This window comes from Chenopodium album, chromosome 25, assembly GCF_948465745.1.
Source record: "Chenopodium album chromosome 25, dcCheAlbu1.1, whole genome shotgun sequence".
NCBI lineage: Eukaryota > Viridiplantae > Streptophyta > Magnoliopsida > Caryophyllales > Amaranthaceae > Chenopodium > Chenopodium album.
Window position 1 is genome coordinate 31,789,345 of NC_137858.1, and position 19,852 is coordinate 31,809,196.

Below are 19,852 nucleotides of genomic sequence, written 5' to 3' on the forward strand. Positions count from 1 at the left end.
CTTATAGGGGCTAACTGGCGTACCAAGGAACCCAAAATTGCTGAGCCAGGTCTATATGTCCACATCATGAAGCCACGTGACCTGTCGCTGCACCAGCGCAAGCCAAAACTGCCTGTCGCCGCGATATCGCTCCGAACTTTCAATTTGGTCGTTTCCTTACAACCAAATCTGCTCAAATCTTTTGCAAATTAAGGCTCTTCATCTCCATATAATTTTGCTCAAACTTCTCTCATCTTGGAAAAGTTTCATACATCTATATTCGCGGTTTTTCGAAAAAATCCGGGAATATTCTTGCTCGCTGGAATGTACCTGCATCTATATTTCAGACTATAGGACTTTGCTCATCTTTTATTATCTTAGGGTTGACCTAAGGCTTAGTGTTGCTTGACTCATTGATTTGACATGACTCAACTCAAAGCGTTTGACACATGTGTTAGACTCCACTCGATGTGATATGACACGACATGACTCAATGTACATGACTCGTGTATATGACTCACATGACTCAAAAAACAAAAAATTTCTGTCATTTTTGTGGAGGGTACCGACTTTCTCCCGAAAAAGAAAGACGCGAAAAAGAATTGAAGTGTTTAATGGTGCATGTCGAATGAGCTTAGTCAAGTATATGCATTTGATACTATCCCTCAAGGTGCAAGGATTAATTCCTCCTAAACTATCTTAGTTGACTTGATTATGAAAATATTTAGGTAACTTAGGCACGGAGGCTAAGCACTTCATACTTTGATACAATGATGATTATAAGTGATGAGTGATGAATGATGTGACAAAGCACGCTTCAACGTTGTGCTAAGACTTCATGACAAAGGGTTCCTAATTGGAAGTCTATTTGGTCATGTATCTGTGATGTGTGTGAAAGTGACACTAAATTTAGGCTGCAAAGGCTAAGTGTATGGAAAAATATTATTTGATAAGAGTCAAATAATGATGACTCTTAGGCTAGGTAGGCTAATGATGTAAGGATCAAGCCCCCAAGTCTAGCTCTAAATGAATAGGGATGAGCATTGGAGATCCCTTGATATGATCATGGTGTGAGTGTGTGAATGTGAAAATGAATGCATTTTTATTATGGCCGCACCTCATTGTGAGGTTGCCTACGTATCCGTTAGGAATCAGGCCAACGTAGCTCTAGCCGAACCTCGCACAATTGTGTGTATACCTCAAAAAGGTCTTTTAAGGGTTGTAACGTGGTTAGGCTAAAGGTTAGAGAAGAAGGGGATAAAGGCTCAAGACCCTAAATAAGCCCCCAAGGTGTGCAACCATGCTTTTGAATCTTTGCATTTTTATGCTTGAGGTTTCTCATTTTTGAGCTCTCTTTCCTTTTTTTTTATTTTTTTGCTCTTCTTTTTTTGCTTTTGCATTTTATTTTTATAAGTGTAGGCAATCCCGATCATGCGGTCTATCACTCACTTGGCATTCATGTTTCTCAGGCACGGTACCGAGCACTCGATAAGAAACGCAATCTGAGACATGTTCTTATCAAAGATATTTTTATATCCAAGACATTGGAACACTTGCCCTTTTGTACACTTTTATTCATTTTTTTTTGAATTATTTTTATTTTATTCTTTTGAGATCACTCAAGCTTTCATATTTGGAACTTGCATAAGCTACACACCATCCCATCCCAAGGTTAGTAGATGTGGGTTGAAGAAAAATGAAAGGTCTATCATTAGACGAGGCTCAAAGTATTTTATCAAAAAAGGATAAAGGGTGAGAGATATGATATGGCTACAAGGGGTGCCTCAAATCCTTGGTATACCTTGTGCTTAATTCGACGATTTTTTTTTTTTTTTTGTTTTTTTTTTGTTTTTTTGAATAATGCAATGCAATGATCATATGCAAGAAATTAAATTCTCATTTTATTAAAAGGAAAGAGTAAATGAAAGTCCTACAAAGTAAGAACTAGGGGAAAATGAAAGGTGCCTATGCTAGACTTTATTGGGGAAAGGAATTAAAAAAAAAAGAAATAGAAAAAAAAGAGGTCACGAAATCTTGTCGTTGAAGCTCGCCTCTTGTCTTGTGCTTTATCATCACCCGGTCTTCTTGCCGACTGGAGGTATAGGAAGCTTGTTATTGTCGATCAAATATTGGATGGCCTCCTTTAGCTTCCAACAGCTCTCAGTAGTATGACCCCTACCTTGATGGTACTTACAATGTGCATCTGGATTCCAACTAGGCAATCTCTTTTCAGGTGCGGGATCTTGAATAGGTCCAATGGGAGTAATGAGCCCCTTAGTATGGAGTCGATCGAAGGCAACATCATAGCTCATCCCAATAGGAGTGAATTCTTTCCTTAATTCTTTCTTAGATTCTTGCTTATTCATGGCTAAGACTTCATTGAGGTCAAAGGTACTAACATTGTTACTAGAGTGGGTGTTTTCAGAAGAAGAAGGATTGTCATTCTTCTTTCCTTTCCAGCCACTGTGGTTACTATTGTTAGTAGCTTTTTGTTTTGCAAGGTCATCTTCAATCTCAATGCCTATGTCATAGACTGCCTTGAAAGTGTTCAAGTTGTGTTGATATCTCAAATGCTTCGAATACTTCTCTTGTAAATTCTTGATAAACAACCTCACAGACTCCTTCTCAGTAGGGACTTCAATCATATTAGCGGAAGTTTCCCTCCACTTGTTGAAAAAGGAAGTGAAACTTTCATTTTCTTTTTGTCTTAGCATCTCAAGCTGTCTATGGTCAGTTTCAACTTGAATGTTACATTTATATCTATTGATGAAAGCATTTTTTATTTCTTCCCAATTGGAGGTCTTCTCTTTGTCAAGAGAAAAGTACCATTGTTGACATATAGCTTCTAAAGACAAAGAAAATACAGAATGAAAGGCTTTCTTGTCTATCCCCTTAATATTCATTATAGTTTCAAATGCTCTTAAATGAAAGTAAGGGTTATCCATAGGCTTAAATTTAGGGATGTCGTTGATTGAACTTCTGCGGGAGAAGGTCCTTATCCACCGAGACCCCTTGTGAGCTAATCCCTTGGAATCTAAAGTCGTTGCACAGCTTGCCCAAGCTTTCCTGGATTAGGTCCATTTGTTTTTGTCTCGCAGGGTCACTTATTTGCAGAGTTAAGTTTTGCAATGTTTCAGCCAAGTTGGCTACCTGTCCCTTGACTTCATTAAACTCTTCTTGACTAGCCATTATCTTCTTAGCTTTCCTTTTCCTACCGATGGGTTTGTCAAAAAGTGCTACTTGAATGAAAGTGTTGTCCTTTATTAATCCCCCTTCTCTCCTTGACCAAGTACTGTAGAAAGGGAAATTAGGGATAAGTTTTATACCAATTATTTATTTTGACTCAAGCTTTATTCAACATGCAATAGATGGGAAAAGATTACGGAAGATTGAGAAGTATGATATGCATGGGGAAAGAATGTAGTAAGTGGGAAGATGATGGAGATGGAGAAATATGGAAGAATTAAGAATAGAATGGACCCCCAACTCAAATGACGGAAGAACGACTCATGCATGAACCTAAGACATGGTCATAGTGTGACAAACATGTTATGTGTGTGCTAAGACTAATGAGTGTAGGTGACATTTTAAGACTTGTGTCATGACCATGTGGCTAGACTATGTGACTAGACTCAAGCAAGGACTAAGTTAAGACTTCACATATGTGCACTAAATTGGACAGGCTGTGGTATTTTAGTCATAACTTTTAATCTGTGACTCTGATTGGGACTAAACCAACGCCAAATTAAATATAAAACTCGGGGCTACAGATCCATAGGTTGTAAGACTCGTGGTTCTTCCTAGAACTCTAGCTATGACCAAAACAAGTTGACGCATGTGCAGTACACGGGAATAAAAATCCGGGTTGACTAAAAGGAACTATGACTCGACTTTAGGCTTATTCATTAGCTCAAATTAATTAATTAATTAATTAAACAAAGTCCTTTAGTCATTGGTTAGTTTATTTAGATTTGACCACAAGTCAAACAAACGGTTAACACATATATAGTATGCACAAACAAGGATGCACAAGTAGTTCACATAGTCACAAAATGATGCAATGAGTTTGCAACCTAACCATGGCTCTAGTTCTCTAAAGTTCAAGGATATGGGTTAAGTCAAAAAGGGTCCATGGTTATGAGTCCGTATGCATTGCACACAAGCCTACCGTGAGGGTTGGTGCGAATGGACGGGACCCCGCGAGTTCGTGATGAAATCGAACTCGACTCCATGGTTTGGTGGATTCACAAACTTTGCACGTACCCGTTGTTTGCACATGATAGTGGATATTCAATTGGGCAGGTGAAGCAGGAACCCCCAGAGGGTTATGTCCATATGTAGAGCACATATGGGTTCAGAAAAGTGAGAAAAGGACTCAATCAATAAGTAAAATCAAGCCAACAATGCTAGAAATGGTCAAGCAAGAAGGCAAACCCCTGGCTCGGTACTGGAAGAACTTGGCGCCAGACTACAGGGACTGTCGCCGCAAAAAAGCCTCTGTCGCCAAGCGACAGAAACTTTTTACGGGCGACAAGCCCTGTTTTCTAGACGCTAATTCCTACATGCCTTGGCAAGTTTCTGTGTTCTTAGAATTTTCCAGATTTCGCATCGTTTTTTCGATTCTAGTCATGAATGATATTTCTCAAATTTCCTACGTGTAAAATTCCTATGTATTGACTCATGGGTCTCTCCCATGAGAACCTTTTAATGCATATGACAATAATGTTAAACAAATCACGCACATGAAGTACTTAGAATTTTTCGAGTCTCATCCGCTCATTCTAAATAATTGCGAAAATAAATTTCAGGAATATAAATAGAAATCCTCCCCAGTGGAGTCGCCAAAAACTGTAGGGAATATTTCAAGCATTATGACCCCAAACTTGAACCCCACTGTGATCATACACTAAAGTACGGTGGCGTTCCAAAGGGAAGGAAAAGAGAGCAAAAGAGTCGCCAACAAGTTTTAGGAACTTGTAAACCCAAAAGACAATCCAAAAGGACCATCAACTCCATAAGGTCTTGAACCAAACAGGGTTCGGGGATGAGGGTACGAATCCAATCTACAAAAGAAAGGACCCGCCCTATAAAATAGGCCTCTACTTTGTTCTGCTCGTATTCATGTGCGCTTTTCGAATAACATACAAACATTATATTGAACCTACCCTGTTTATCTATGTTGGTTGAATATTAATGCACAAATAATACTATTATTGGCGATCACTTGTATTAAAATCACATTAGCCTAAACCAAATTATTAATTATCTTATTAAGCGTGATTTCAAGTACAAATTCCCTTTAACATGCATAAAAGGTGTGATCAAGCAATAAAAATAAAAATATATCAAGCAACATAATAATAATCATAATAAATAAATCATGTGAAGGCATAATAAAGCTTAATAATAATAGTAAGATCCTAGGCATGATACTAACAAGATTAATAACAAATCCTAGCATGTCACTAAACAATAAAGATCGAAGCTTTAAACCTAACATGGCACTAACATGAAAACATGATATTAAAAAGAGTAAAGGCACCCTAAACATGATACTAGAAAGCAAAAATAATATCCTAACATGATACTAGGAATATTAAACATCCTAACATGATACTAGGAATCATAAAACAATAATAAACATGCTTTCTACATTGTTAATAAAATAGGGAGTAAACTAATCTACTTACTTTGAAGCCTCGTACCTCTTTCTAATAACAAAATACACAAGTTAGTAAACTTCAATGAAAATAATAAAGAACAATTAAAGAATTAAATTAGAATCAAATTAAATAAAGTTTTGACTAGTTTTGGACCAAACCCTCAGAAATCATCAAACCTAGCACGTCTAGGGCGAAGGCAACTTCGAACTTGGCTAAGAGACTCTAAGTCTTGTGAATGCGGAATTGTGTATTTGTAAAAGGTTGGTTTAGAAAAAGAGAGAGAGAGAAAATAAGAATTAAGTAATTCTTGATGAGAGTTGATGATTGAAAAAGGGGAGATATGACCTCTATTTATAAGAAATAAGAGAAGGTCGAAGAATAAGAAAAGAAATCCGAATTCAAATCGAAATAAAACTCGTAGACAGCAGTTTTTGCGAATTTTGTTTTTATCATATCTTTTGATCTAGAAATCCAAATAAGTCATATAATATGTCTTTGGAAAGCTCTTGAAGTCTAATTTCTAATGCAATTGGAATCAGATTAAAATCTTTTGTATATAAAATATATGGCCGAAATAGTGAAAGGGTGTCAGTTTTGGATAGAGTTTCGTATTCTTTTCATATCTTTTTCGTTATAGCTCGGAATTAATATTATAATATATCATTGGAAAGATAATTTCAAGATCTATCCAACCATATAAAATTTGGATAAAAAATATAAGGCACGAAAATAATATCTGACTATCTTTGAACATCTTTAAATCCGAATAGAATTAGGAAAGTTTTAAAAAAGGAAAGTTTTATTTAAATCAAATTCCATGATCTTATCTTTTCAAAAAAAGGATAATTAAGATATTTTAGAAACTTATAGAAGATTCTAATCAATCCTAATTAGTTTAGGAATAGAATTAAACTTTTGGACCCTCCACATGATCATTGGGTCGTAGGTAAAATCCGGTTTGGGCCCAGTTTAGTATTTTGGCCATAACTTCCTCATTATTCATCGGAATTGGGCTTATAATATATCGTTGAAAAGGTCTTTTCAAGCCCCATCCAACTACACCATTATTGGACCCTTATCATGGACCAAAATAAACTGAAATGAACGTTTTTATAAAATAGAATTGGTTTTCGAAAACAGAAAGAAGGATTTTAATAAAAACTAACCGCAACATTTGACTTTTCACACTTTCACCTTATTCGATTATGGTTCGACGTGAAAGGTATTCATCACTGGGTTTGGTTTTGGGGAGACACAAATGGGTGTCTACACCTCCCCTTTCCAGTCAGGGTCATCCTCAGTCGTTCCTTCCTCAAGTGGCACACCTTTTCTGCCTTCTTCTCTATAGTCCGGATCTGGGGCCGTCCACATAGTCTGGGCCATTGTGTCCTGCACAGACATAGAGACGGTCAAATTTGGGGAAGTACAAGGGTGGTCCAAACATCCAGAGGCGGCACCTCCAGTCCTAGACTTAGCCGTACAAGAAGACTGGCTGACTACTGACCTAGGTTGTGCTGTGTGTGATGATAGTGAATCTATTTATTGAAAACTATATACACAAAAGGAAAACGTATCAAAGAACTGAGAAGGGGAAAGGCGATACCTTAAGATTTGTTTATAAAAGGTTTCAAGCGCTGACCAGCTGTAACAGGCGGGTAGAAAATCAAGTAGTTGTTTGTGATTAACACAGGCGGTTGTCAGACTCTCTCTCTCTCTCTGGAAAATTTGACTTTCTCTCTCTAGACTTTATTTTGGAAACGTCCAAAATAAGGGGGGGGGGGTAAAAAAATATTTTTAGAGGTGTAAATTTAGGGGCATCTTTGTAATTTTCCCGGAAGGTGAACAGTTAAAACTGATTCACCAATGTATGAGTGACAAGTGTCACAGATGCCATGTGGTGTGCCACGTCGCATCTGTGAGGGACAAATGCTTTTGGGTAAATATACCCATGCCACGTGGCCCAATCAGTAGGCGACATGTGTCACCCTAGGAAAGGTCCAAAGTGGACCTATCTCCACTCAACACATGGCACTCCTTATGACTGCGAGATAAGACGACCTTTAAGGCCCAAATCCCGAGAAAGCCGCAATGTAACGCAGCCCACCAGTCTTAGGTTTTGGTGACCTAAGCAAGGGCACAAATCCCGAAGACCCTATAAATAAGGTCAAATAAACGTGCCCTTGCTTAGGGCATAAACACCTGATCTAAGAATCCGAGAAGATCTCACTTTTACCTTTTCCTCACCTTTTTACATTCTTCAAACACGTTCTAACTTGATCATCAGAGGCGGAGCTCCAACCACCCGGAGTCTCCGTTTTTTTGCAGGTACAAACGGCAGACTCCAGACTTAGTGACGTAACTCTCCCGAGGGATCAGAAGAACCCCAAAACAGTACCTACTACTACATTTTCTCTCTATTAAATATTTTACCCACTTTTCTCACTTTTTAGTTTTTACTCCACTTTTGCTCTCTTAAACTACCAAAATCTCTCAAATTTCTCTTTAAAAAAAATCAAAATTCGCTTAGATTTCAATTAAAATATTTGATTTAAAAGAAGAAATCACACAATCTTAAGAAATTTCATCAAAAAAAAAGGTCAAAAATCAAATTGTAAGTTATATTTGTTTATTTTTTGAAGAAAAAAAAAAGTTGCAAACCCTAACTTTTTGCCTTGTTTATCCAGTAAGTTTCTCTACATATATTAATATTCAATAGTGATAGTTCATGATTCTTATAAATTTTATCATTATAATGATTTCTTATGATTATAGTAGAATGATATTTGGTATTATCTACTTTAAGTTGATTAAATTTGTGGTGTGTGTTATTAGCTTGTAAAATGACTAAATAAAAAAAAATAATAAAAAAATACAGTTCAATTTCTCTAACATAATGGACAATTATTTGAGCTATTTTGTTGGATCATAGAATTCTTCACAATTTGAAAATGGATCATAAAATACAGTTCGTAGTGGAATTTTTTTTAACTTTTTTATGAATATTCTTTTTTATTTTCGTAATTTTTTATTTATATATTAGTATATGTTCATTCCATATTAATAGATTATCATTAGACTTTTTCACAAATCTATTAAGAAATTTCAATTAGAGTTTTAGATTTCTAGTTTTAATGGAAGTGATTCTTATAATAACTGTTAAATTATGTAATAAGAAGTTTCCATAATTATACCATAATTTAATTCAAATTGTTATTTGGTGAATTTTGGCTAGTACATTTTATATATCGTAAATGTTCATTTTAGATGGACTTTATGTTCATTTGTAGAAGTATTAATATTCAAATAATAACTGCCGAAATTATATTCAAATTATAATAACTAAAATTAAAGACAAATTATTATTTTGATTTATGAAATTGAACCATCAATTATCATTTATCATTACTTGTTTTGTCACTAAAAATGTTATATGACGAATTTTGGCTATTAAATTTTAATATATCTATCGTAAATTTATTTGTTTTAGATGGAATACATATTCTTTTATGATCATATTCCATTACTATATGTTCATTTAAGTTTGATACATGTTCATTTTTGTTGCATTACATGTTCATTCTCATATTGAAATATGTTAATTTTCAATTTTAATACAATAGTAATTTTTATATCTATATTCATTTAGTTTATACTTGTTCATTCTCATATTAAAAAAATATATTTGTTTCAATTTTTAATACTTGTTTGTTATTATATAATTGTTCTTTTTTTCGTATTGAAGATGTTCATTGGACTTTTGGTAGATGTTCAATAAAATTAAATTAAGTTGAAAGATGTTCATATAGATTGTAATACTTGTTCATTATCATATTGAACTATGTTCATTTTCTGGCAATGTGTTCATCTTTGTTTTTGCAAATGTTTCTTTAATTATCCTGTTTTATTTATAGTATATTTTGATTGTTACTAACATTTTTCTTTATAATATTTTGATCTCTTATTACACAAGATAATGAAATTAAAAAAAAAAATTGAGGACGATTGTGTATATAATGAGGAAAAGATATGTATAAGTTAAAGGAAATCGCACAAGCTAAGCATCATAAGAGTAAAAAGGGTATAACCATATGAGAAGGACGATGATTCGTTCTATATACTTTTTATTTATACCAAATGTATAGATTGAAACACAATAATCATTTTGTAAGGTACATAAATATGATAGGTATAATTTTTAAGTTTAAGATTTCCACTTTTTTTTTTTTTTATTGTTTTTAAACTTAAGCAAGTGTAGATTTGAGAAGTTAAAAGAGTTCCTTTTCACGCTTAAGAAACAATGAGTATATATTGATTCAAAATGATATTATAATTGTAATTAATTAATTTTAATTATTCTACATTGAAAGATTTTTTTTTTTAAAACAAAGCCTATTAATTTAACAAAATAATAAGACCAATTAATAAGAAAAACTATCTAAAAATAAAAATGAAAAAAATATACTAATTTGAATATAGCACGTCGTATTAACAAGATTAAACATTTAATGTTACAAAATTGGACATTTAATGATATAAAATTGAACATTTATAAATATAAATGAGCATTTATATTTATAAAAATGAACATTTTTATATGTGAATTAGATTTCGAAAATTATACGATAACATCATTATGATAGAAGGGGGTGCAGGTAGAGTTACCTACATAGGGGTGTAGGTAAAAATTTGTGCATTACTTATTTGTTTTAAGTCAAATTTGGGTTTATAATATATCATTGGAAAGCTAGATTTTTAAGTACCATTCAACTAAGCAATTATTGGACTGAGATTATAGACCAAAATAATCTGATTTTTACATTTTTATGGATTGGACACGAAATGAATGATTATGAGGACACGAAATGAATGATTTTGGGTTCAAATACACGAAATGAATGATTTTGGTCAAATACATTTTTAGTAAGGTTAGATATATGGTCAAACTTCGCGAGACTCTTCAACTCTTTACCGAACTCGTTAATCAAAACGTGAAAGGTACTTATCACTGCCTGGGTTTATTTTTGGGTAGACACAATCATGTGTCTATAGTTATCGTGTATTTTTTTTTTTTGTAAAGTATGCCATTTATTTTAGGATAAGTGTATCATTTTAATTAACATATTAGTCAATATAACTTTAACAATTAATATTCAGTTTAGGTAGGGTATGGATGGTGGGTCAATATTGTTTTCTGGTGGAATATAATATCAAGTATATCTAGCACTGTCAAAACGATTTGATAGTTCGGGTTCAGTTCGGTTTGAAATCGGTTCGGTATTAAATCGGGTCGGTTTGAAATCAGTTTAAGTGTTTCACGGGTCGATTTCAGTTTGGCTTAAATAATTATCGGTTCGATTCAGTTTCGGTTTATTCTTGAACGGTTTTAATTCGGTTCGGGTTGTAAACAGTTTGGGTTGTAAACGGTTCGGTGCAGACGGGTTGTGGTTTGTTAACGGTTCGGTGTAAACAGTTTTTATCCCGGTTCAAACAGTTTCGGGTTGGGAACGGTTTCGGGTTAGAAGCAGTTCGGTTCTTTTTCGGTTCGGTTTAAAACTAGTTCAGTTCTTTTTCGATTCAGTTTATAACTGGTTCGGTTCTTTTCTGGTTTAGTTTATAACTAGTTCGGTCTTTATCGGTTCACTTTAAAACTAGTTCGGTTCTTTAATGCTCGATCGGTAGTAAACATGTTAAATTTCATTTAAAACACCTTTTTACTTGATTTTAATATTCTCTTTATAGTAAGCAGTTTGTAGCCGATTCGTTTATAAGCGATCCGGTTCATAAATGATTCGGTTAGAAAACGGTTCTATTTATATACAGTTCGGTACAAACGAGTTACGGGTTGTTAACAGTTTGGTGTAAACGGTTTTTATCCCGATTCAAACGGTTTCGGGTTGAAAGCGGTTTCGGGTTAGAAACAGTTCGGTTCTTTTTCGGTTCGGTTTGATTTCAGTTCGGTTTAAAACTGGTTCGGTTCATTAACGGGTTCGGTTCTTATACGGTGTAACGTTATTCGAATCGGTTCGGTTTCGGGTTCATTCACATATGATTCGGGTCGGCTTTTTATTTTTAAAAAAACGGTTTTTAATCGATTCGGTTCTCATTTGGGTCGGTTCGTTTCGGGCAACAGTTTCGGTTTGAAATTTGACAGCACTAAGTATATCACTTGATATCATGACAATATATTCTCTATTAAGATCATAACATTGACTTTATTAGGAAAATATTATTATTTAATTGTGTAAATCATATCACCTGATCTAATTTGTTTGAAAGAAAATAAAATCATATAATCTAATTATGTATATAATATCCCTTGTTTTTGGATATTATAAATTCCCCCTTTCTTTATCATGTACATTTGTAGCCTCTTTTTAATTGTATATAAGGCTATGCTTAGATAAAGGATAATGAATTCACAAAGTTTGTCTCACCCAACCATTGGTAAGACATGCATTTTTTGAGCCTAGCCCGCCACGGTTGAGCGGCCCACTGGCCTTCTCATTTTATTGAAAAACCGCCAAATTTCTTCCAGTTTATTCTCAAACTCTCTCATATTAAAATTTATTTCCCCTTCTCATTGATTCATCACCTTTATTCTTTTCCATTTCGAATTCATTTTCTTCTTTGGTTTTGCTAATTACTTTTATGAAAGATTTTTTTTCTGCATTATCATTGTAAAACCAAAAAATGAGGTCGAAGAATGCTGATCGATCGCCGCCTAGGAATAATCTTGAAACTTCCGGTAGTAAAGACGGAAGTCAAAACGAAAATTTGATTCTGAATCAAGGTATACATTTGAATCATTATTTTTTAATCTTACTTTACAATAGAAGATATGTCATGGTCATTGGATGAAATCGATTATATTAGTTTTGAAATTTTTTCTTCCAATTTAAGGTTTTCAGTATATCTTTATTGTAATAGCGGATATATTTTGTGTGTATGATAAATTTTTTCTTTTCCAACTTAAGGTCATGAAATTTTGATTTTTGAATATTTTTTAATTTTTGATTTTTTTTTCTTCACAGGGTTTTGAAGATATCTTCACTACTGTAATTAAGGATATATTGTAGGTGTTTGATGAAATTTTTATCAACTTAGGGTTTTAAAATTTTAATTATCGAACATTTTATATTTTTAATTAATATTTGTTTTTTATGCAAAGATATGTTTTCTGTAATAGAGGTTATACTTTAGGAGGTAAAAGATGAACTATTGCTTTTGATCTCTTTTTATAATTTGCATAATATCTACATGTTCTAAAGGTTTTTCCTGTAAATTAGTTCCTCTAAAATAAAAATTAGATTCAAAATATAGGTATGTTTAATCCATTTTATCCTATGTTTTAGGCTTTTTATGAAACTTAATGTTTAAATGATATCCTGTGTTTTCTTAGTGATGTCCTTAGTCCAGTGCCTTCAGTTAACCATATTTTCATTTACATTAAATTTAAATGATATGTGTTTATGATATTTATTGTATATCTACATATTTTTCAGTAAATTTGGAAAGAATTCTCCAAGTAAGAAAACTGATGTTCCTGCTGCAAAGGTTAGTAAAGAATCAAAAGTTCCTATAAAAAGAAGAAAATTGAAGAAAGAGTGTTTTGATGCGAGGTATTAGGTTTTGAATTCTATATATGCTATGTATTAAATGCATTTTTTTTTAGTAATTATTCTAAATTTGACTGGTTTTAACTATTTATTAAAACTTATTCTGAAATAAAAATGTGATATAATCAATTATGTAGATGGTATCATCGTTTTTAGCAGTCATATCCTCAGCTATCGAGTTTATATCAATGAAAGTTTTATATCTTATTAAAATGGGACTGATATCTTATACTGCTCAGTTTCTATACTATTTTTTTTTATTTAATTTTTTTGCAGTGATATTATTCCAGAAGATATGTCAGATGTTATAATAGCTAGTCAGTCTAGTGCTCCTTCAATGACATATTTTATTAATCTTTTAAGGCCACAACAAAGGGCTAATGTTGAAGAAATAGGATTTGGGGGACTATTGAAGATGAATTTGGCGAAAGATCTTAATAGATCAATGTATGAGTATCTTGTTCTCAATTATAATCCTACTGCAAAGATTTTGATAGTTGGAGATAATAAGATATCATTCAACAGCGTTGATTTGCATAATGTGCTTGGGATTCCACACACTTCTACTCCGGTGATTGAGTTGTGTAGATTGAAGTCTGATTCTAACCCAGATAAGCATATAATTCAGGAATGGAGGTATTATTTTGGCTTAGATAATGTTGTGGATGAAACAAATCATGAAACTAAAAATATTAAGCAAGTTAAAAAGAAGTTCAATTTTGCATCTGAAACAGCTGCTTTGAAGACTGAAAAAATTGTTGAAAAAGGTAATTATCTTTTTATCGTCATCACACATCCTCTTTCTATTTAGTTATCCTCCATGATTCACTTAATCTCTGATATGTATTTCATATCATTCATGCATTAATTGTTATTTAAAAATCTTATTTTCTAATATTGAAATTTCATTTGATGATTTCCTTCATTTTGCTAAACATGTCCTTATTTACTTAAATGGTATGAGCTATTTAATAATTATGTATTCTATTCATGCACATTTTGATAGTTTTTATTTAAATGATATCCTCAATCTGCTCAATTATGACCCCTATCTTGTTAATCATATCTTTTGTTTTGATTATGATATACATTCTTAATTGTTGTAATCATGCTTTCTATTTAAATAATGATATCTTCTGTTAATAATGTACTTGATATCCTCTTATACATAAATGATATCTTAGATTAAACTATCCTCTTATTTTAATTATCATTGTGTATAACTCTAATTATTATTATTTTTTTTTATTACAGCTCCTTCAAAATCTTCTACATCAAAGAAGAATATGTCTGATGTTGAAAAAAAGGGTAATTATTTATGTCTTGATATATTTTTCATTTTTCTTAATAAAATAATATCATATATCTAATAATGGTTTTTTTTTATATGTATATTGCATTTTAATTATTTTTTGCTCAATATTTTTTAACAGATAAGACTGTGACTAAAAAGAAATATGTGGCTTTGGATGTTTGGAAAGAAAAGTTTATAGAGTTAAAGGATGGTGGAGATGAATTCAAAAAGATCTTTGTGTTGTTTGCGATTTCTAATTTTTTATCACCTTATGGTGATAAGTCTCTCAACCTTAGTGTGGTTAAGTCGTTATCTGATGTTAATAAGATTAAGGATTTTAATTGGTGTGGATTTATTATAAAGAATATGTGTAATTCAATTAAGGAATTACATAAGTATTTGCTTGATAAAAAGAAGAGGCCTAATACTGTATCTAAGGGCCAAAATCCCACCAAATGTGTTAAAAAAATTGGCGGTTGTTTGCCAGCTATGTTGGTGAATTTTGTTCAAAAAGTCCACTTTGGTGAGTATGCGGGTGTTAAGTTACCATTTATCAGCAATTGGAATTCTGATACTTTAAATGCTCGAATCAAGGCACAAACTAAAGACCGTTCTCAGTTTGGTTTTGGTATTGTTAAGCAAGATATTGTTCTTTCTTCTGATGCATTATATGAACACTCAAAGGCGCTTGAAGTAATTGAAAAGGATGTGCCTTTAGCTCTTGAATATAAAAATGAATTGCGGATTTCAAGTGAAGATGAGTCGACATTGTATGTGCAATACAAGATCCCTAATGATCTTCCGACAGATAGAGAAATCCAGTCTATGGATGTTCCAGTAAGTTTTTTTGTGTTGTTTCACTATACTCTTGTTATATCATTTATTTAATGTATATTAATATGTGTTTAAATGATATCCTTATTCTATATAATCATGGCCTTAATATTACTTTTTTCTGCTCTGATTATGATATCCTTATTCATGTTCATTCTGCCCTTTGCTCTGATAATGATATCCTCACTCTTGTTATTCAAGTCCTTTGTTCTAATAATGATATCCTCATATTTCAAAAAAAAATTTATTTGATTTTTTTTTTTTTTTTTTAAATAATGTCCTCATTTTACTTACTTATAACGTCATGCAACCTAAACACCTCGTTAATCTTACCCTATGTTTTAATTATGATATCCTTATGCATGCATTTTAATCATATCCTCTAATGAAATAATGATACCCTGCTTGTACCATTCTCTATTATGATAATGATATCCTCAATTAAACAGGTTATAATCTAAATTAAATTGTATCCTTCTTGTTATTGATATATATGTTGTTTTTAAATGATATTCTCATTCCATCATATGAGATCCTCCAATGTGAAGATTATGTCTCAATCGATCTAATAAATGGTTTCTTGTGTTTTTAATACAATGCCTTTTTTTTTTCTTTACATTTTAATTTCTTCTATGTGACTTATTGATATCCTTTTCAGGATGTTGAAAAGAATTTGATGACTCTTTATCGTAATATGAAGATTACTTCTTCTGTTAATCTAAGTTTGATTAAGGAACTTAAGCAAGATGCTGAAATATTATCACAAGAAGCCTCTCAGCCAGAATCAGATTTTGAAATGAATGATGAATTTCTTGAGATGTTGGATTCTATCACAGATAATTTGATTCAATTGAAAAAATTGGTTGATAAGAAGGAAGGATTTACTGTGATGGTTGAGAAAGTTAAACAAATTTAATTTTTTTTTTTTTTTTGTAATATAAATTTATAATATATAAATTTTTTTTAATGTTTTTTAATGAATATTTATAATTTTATTATTGATTTTGTACTTGTTCTTTATTTTAAGGGTGGTCCCCAAGTATCTATCTATCTATATAACTATATACTAAAGGCGAAACCAAAGATGACACATGTCAACTTTTGGTTAAAAATTTTCCCGCCAAAAGTTTTTTTTTTTTTATTTTTATTTTCATTTCATTTTATTTTTTTGCTTTTTGGTTTTTTGTCAAAAAAATCTTCTTAGAGAAGATTTAATATACGTAATACAAAGTATAATATTTTCATTCCTTTCTTACAAAAATAAAATATTTTTTCCTTCCAAAATAATTATTATGTTTCTTCCTTATATATTATACTCAAATATTAATTATTTCATTATTTGATATGTTAAGTATCTTTAATTATATGTAAAATTTTAGTTTCCTATCTTTATCTAATAACTACATACTGTAACATTATGATGCAACCGATGTTTTATTTTATTAAGCATACAATACATTCTTTTAATTAAAGATTAAATTTATCTCTATCAGATTTATATAAACATTTATTTCTTTAGATAAAAAAAAAAATACTAAGTATGTAGGTCATTTTAAACATATTATCATAACTTTTAAAGTATTTAAAATAGGAATTATATGGGTTAAAGATTATACTTTTTATATAATATTTTTGTATCAATACACCACGAGTTTTATAATACACCACATGCCCAAATTATTACTATGGTAAATCTTATTGTGATATTATCTATATGATAATATGACCTTTTTTAATTATAATTTTATAAATATGTATATAGCTAGCCTTCCATCTACCATATCTATACATACAACATTTTTTCTTCTTCTTTCAATTTTTATATGAAAGAAGAAGAAAAAATGTTGTATGTATAGATATGGTAGATGGAAGGCTAGCTATATACATATTTATAAAATTATTATTTGCTTGTCAAAAAGAAAAATAGTATGAGCACGCATCACTTTCTTGTGAATTTTAAAACGCTCACAGTCAAATGACTACTTTTACAAAATTCATTTTGTTAACAAGTTCTTTATACTTTGTTTGATTTTCCGTGTTTTATTTTAGTAAATATTAGAAATAATAAGAAAATAAATATATCGTAGCTAAATTTTTCATGTGGTTTATAATACTTTCGGACAATTTAATTTTTGAAATTAAATACGAATTATTATTATGTTACAAGTACTAACGATATATATAATTATAGTGTTACATCAATAATAATCTGAAAATTACCGTGCATGGCACGGGAACTAATCTAGTTTTCTAAGATTAAAAAAAACCAAGAATGAGAGATTGGTACCCAACCTAGCTAAGACCTAGCCATCAAAAGCTATCCATTAGAAATAATAGACCTTTTTCTTGTAACTTAGAGGTAAAAATAAAAAATAAATAAATAATTAAGTTATTTAGAATACCCTTGCAATTGCATTACTCATTGCTTAATCTTGATTGGTGAAAATTGTCTTGCTTTGATAATAATCCTTTCATAGACTTTTTAAAAATCTCAAGAATCCATTGAAGTGTTTTTGTTGTTTCATTGTTTTATGAAAGCACAACCAAACATTGTTGTTCTCCAATGATCGTTTAATCCACAAATGGAGCACATATTAATCCATAATTACTTATCTTATGTTGTGTCAAAATAGTGAATCTCCAAATGCTTTGATATCCTCTTACATTATCAAATTACGCCCAAAGTAACCCACAATTTGATCAAGTTCACCAAACTTCAATATGTAAAAAAAAAAAAAAGAAAAGAAAAAAAAAACGTATGCATCACCCTTCAACTCTTTGTGTTTTAGGAAGTCTCTCTTCGTTTGCCTCAGAACTATCCTACTTCATTTGTAAGAAAAGTGTAGCAATCCATTAGTTTGATCTCATTCTCAATCATCTTTTTAATGACAATTGGTGGTTTGTACACCCGGGTGTACCATGCGCATGGTACACCCAGATCAAAGCGGAAAGAACATAATATATAATTATAAAGAACATCATGGATTAATAGAAGAACATATAACTGAAATATAAAGAACATAGTAATTTACGAGAAATAGTTTTTAAAAAAGGTAAAAGATAATTATTAATTGATATTTACCAATAATTTAATATCAAATCATTTCTAAATATTTAGACATCAACAATTTCTCCATCTAAAATTATTATTCACACAAATATAATTCAAAATTTATTTTTTAAATTTTAAATTTTCAAAATTCAAAATGTATGAACATATTACTCAAGTAAAAAGAACATAATTTGTATAATTATACCCAAAGAACATGATTAATATATACATAGTATAGTCAAAAGAACATTATTTGTAATGTAAAGAACATATAGTTTAAACTCCAAGGACATACTAGTCTGACTAAAAACTAAAGCATATTTCATTGCAGTTAAAAAATGATAAAAGAACATTCATCGGAATATAAAGAACATCATCTTCAACCTTAGAAAATAACACCAAAACAGAAAAATAGATTAAAATACCTTTAATATCAACAACGAATTCGTCAATTAAATCATTCAATTAGATGATTAATCGAAACGATAAAATCAACTCCGTAATTATATTAAACCTCTTTGAAATTCAAATTTTACAATGGGTTCTCTCTATAAACTCAATTTCTCTCTCTTAGTTTATCAAAAGTAATATGGAAGGTAAAATTATAAATCAATTCCATAAATAAAAAAATATCAATAACAAATTAATTCCTTAAATCAAGGAGAGAATCGTTTTGAATTTTTTTTTCTTGCTCGTGTACTTCGCATTTGTACACCATGTTCTTTCCGCGTTTTTATAACTCTTGTATATTGACCGGGTGTACCATGCTCATGGTACTCCCGGGTGTATGATCAAATTTTCATTTAATGAGCCTTCCCATTTCTTCCTTTGTACTTCTTCCATATTTTAAATAATTAAGGATGTATTTTAGAAGAATTCACTAACCGTACCATTTCTAGTCTCATTAACAGATCTAATTTTCCTTCTCAAATGTATGATGTTTTCTGTAGGAACTTAAGGAGTATCATCATTTTTCTCCTTTTTCTGCCTCTCTATATCCATGAATCCCTCATTTGAACAACAAAAGTAAAATTCATTAATTTTTCACCACTCTTACTTCTTCTAATAGTAGTTTTTCGAACACTATAGCTCTAAAATGAGGTAATTCATCGTCATGATCATCAGCTCGTCCCATCAATGATAACTTTTTTTTTTTCATCAGTATCATATTTAAATAAACCAAATTATGTCGTTTTATGTAAATACTTAGTTGATTGACTCTATAATTATATATACAATTATGATATATAATGAAATGATGATTTTTTTGACACGGAAATGATGATATCTTCTATAAAATGAATGATTTGTACTATAGGAAAAATGATATTAACATTGTATAAATATTAAATAATCTGATTTAGTTAATGTAATAATGTCGTTGGTTGTAGAGAATAATACTACCCCTGTTTCA

The 19,852-nt window shown here is 31.2% G+C and overlaps 1 protein-coding gene across 2 annotated transcripts; it reads left to right on the forward strand.

Annotated features, from left to right (window-relative positions):
* Positions 1 to 12,083: 12,083 nt before the first annotated feature.
* LOC145614991 (uncharacterized) lies at positions 12,084 to 16,766 on the forward strand. 2 transcript variants are annotated; one of them, XM_081670075.1, is made up of 7 exons: positions 12,084 to 12,432; positions 13,145 to 13,261; positions 13,535 to 13,705; positions 13,784 to 14,025; positions 14,513 to 14,566; positions 14,692 to 15,389; positions 16,045 to 16,766. In XM_081670075.1, exons 3-7 carry the CDS (start codon positions 13,554 to 13,556, stop codon positions 16,300 to 16,302), a joined length of 1,404 nt encoding a protein of 467 aa, XP_081526201.1. In that variant the 5' UTR covers positions 12,084 to 12,432; positions 13,145 to 13,261; positions 13,535 to 13,553; the 3' UTR covers positions 16,303 to 16,766. The 2 variants fall into 2 exon arrangements, with proteins under 2 accessions (XP_081526201.1, XP_081526202.1); XM_081670076.1 differs by having other exon boundaries at positions 13,622 to 13,705.
* Positions 16,767 to 19,852: the final 3,086 nt, after the last annotated feature.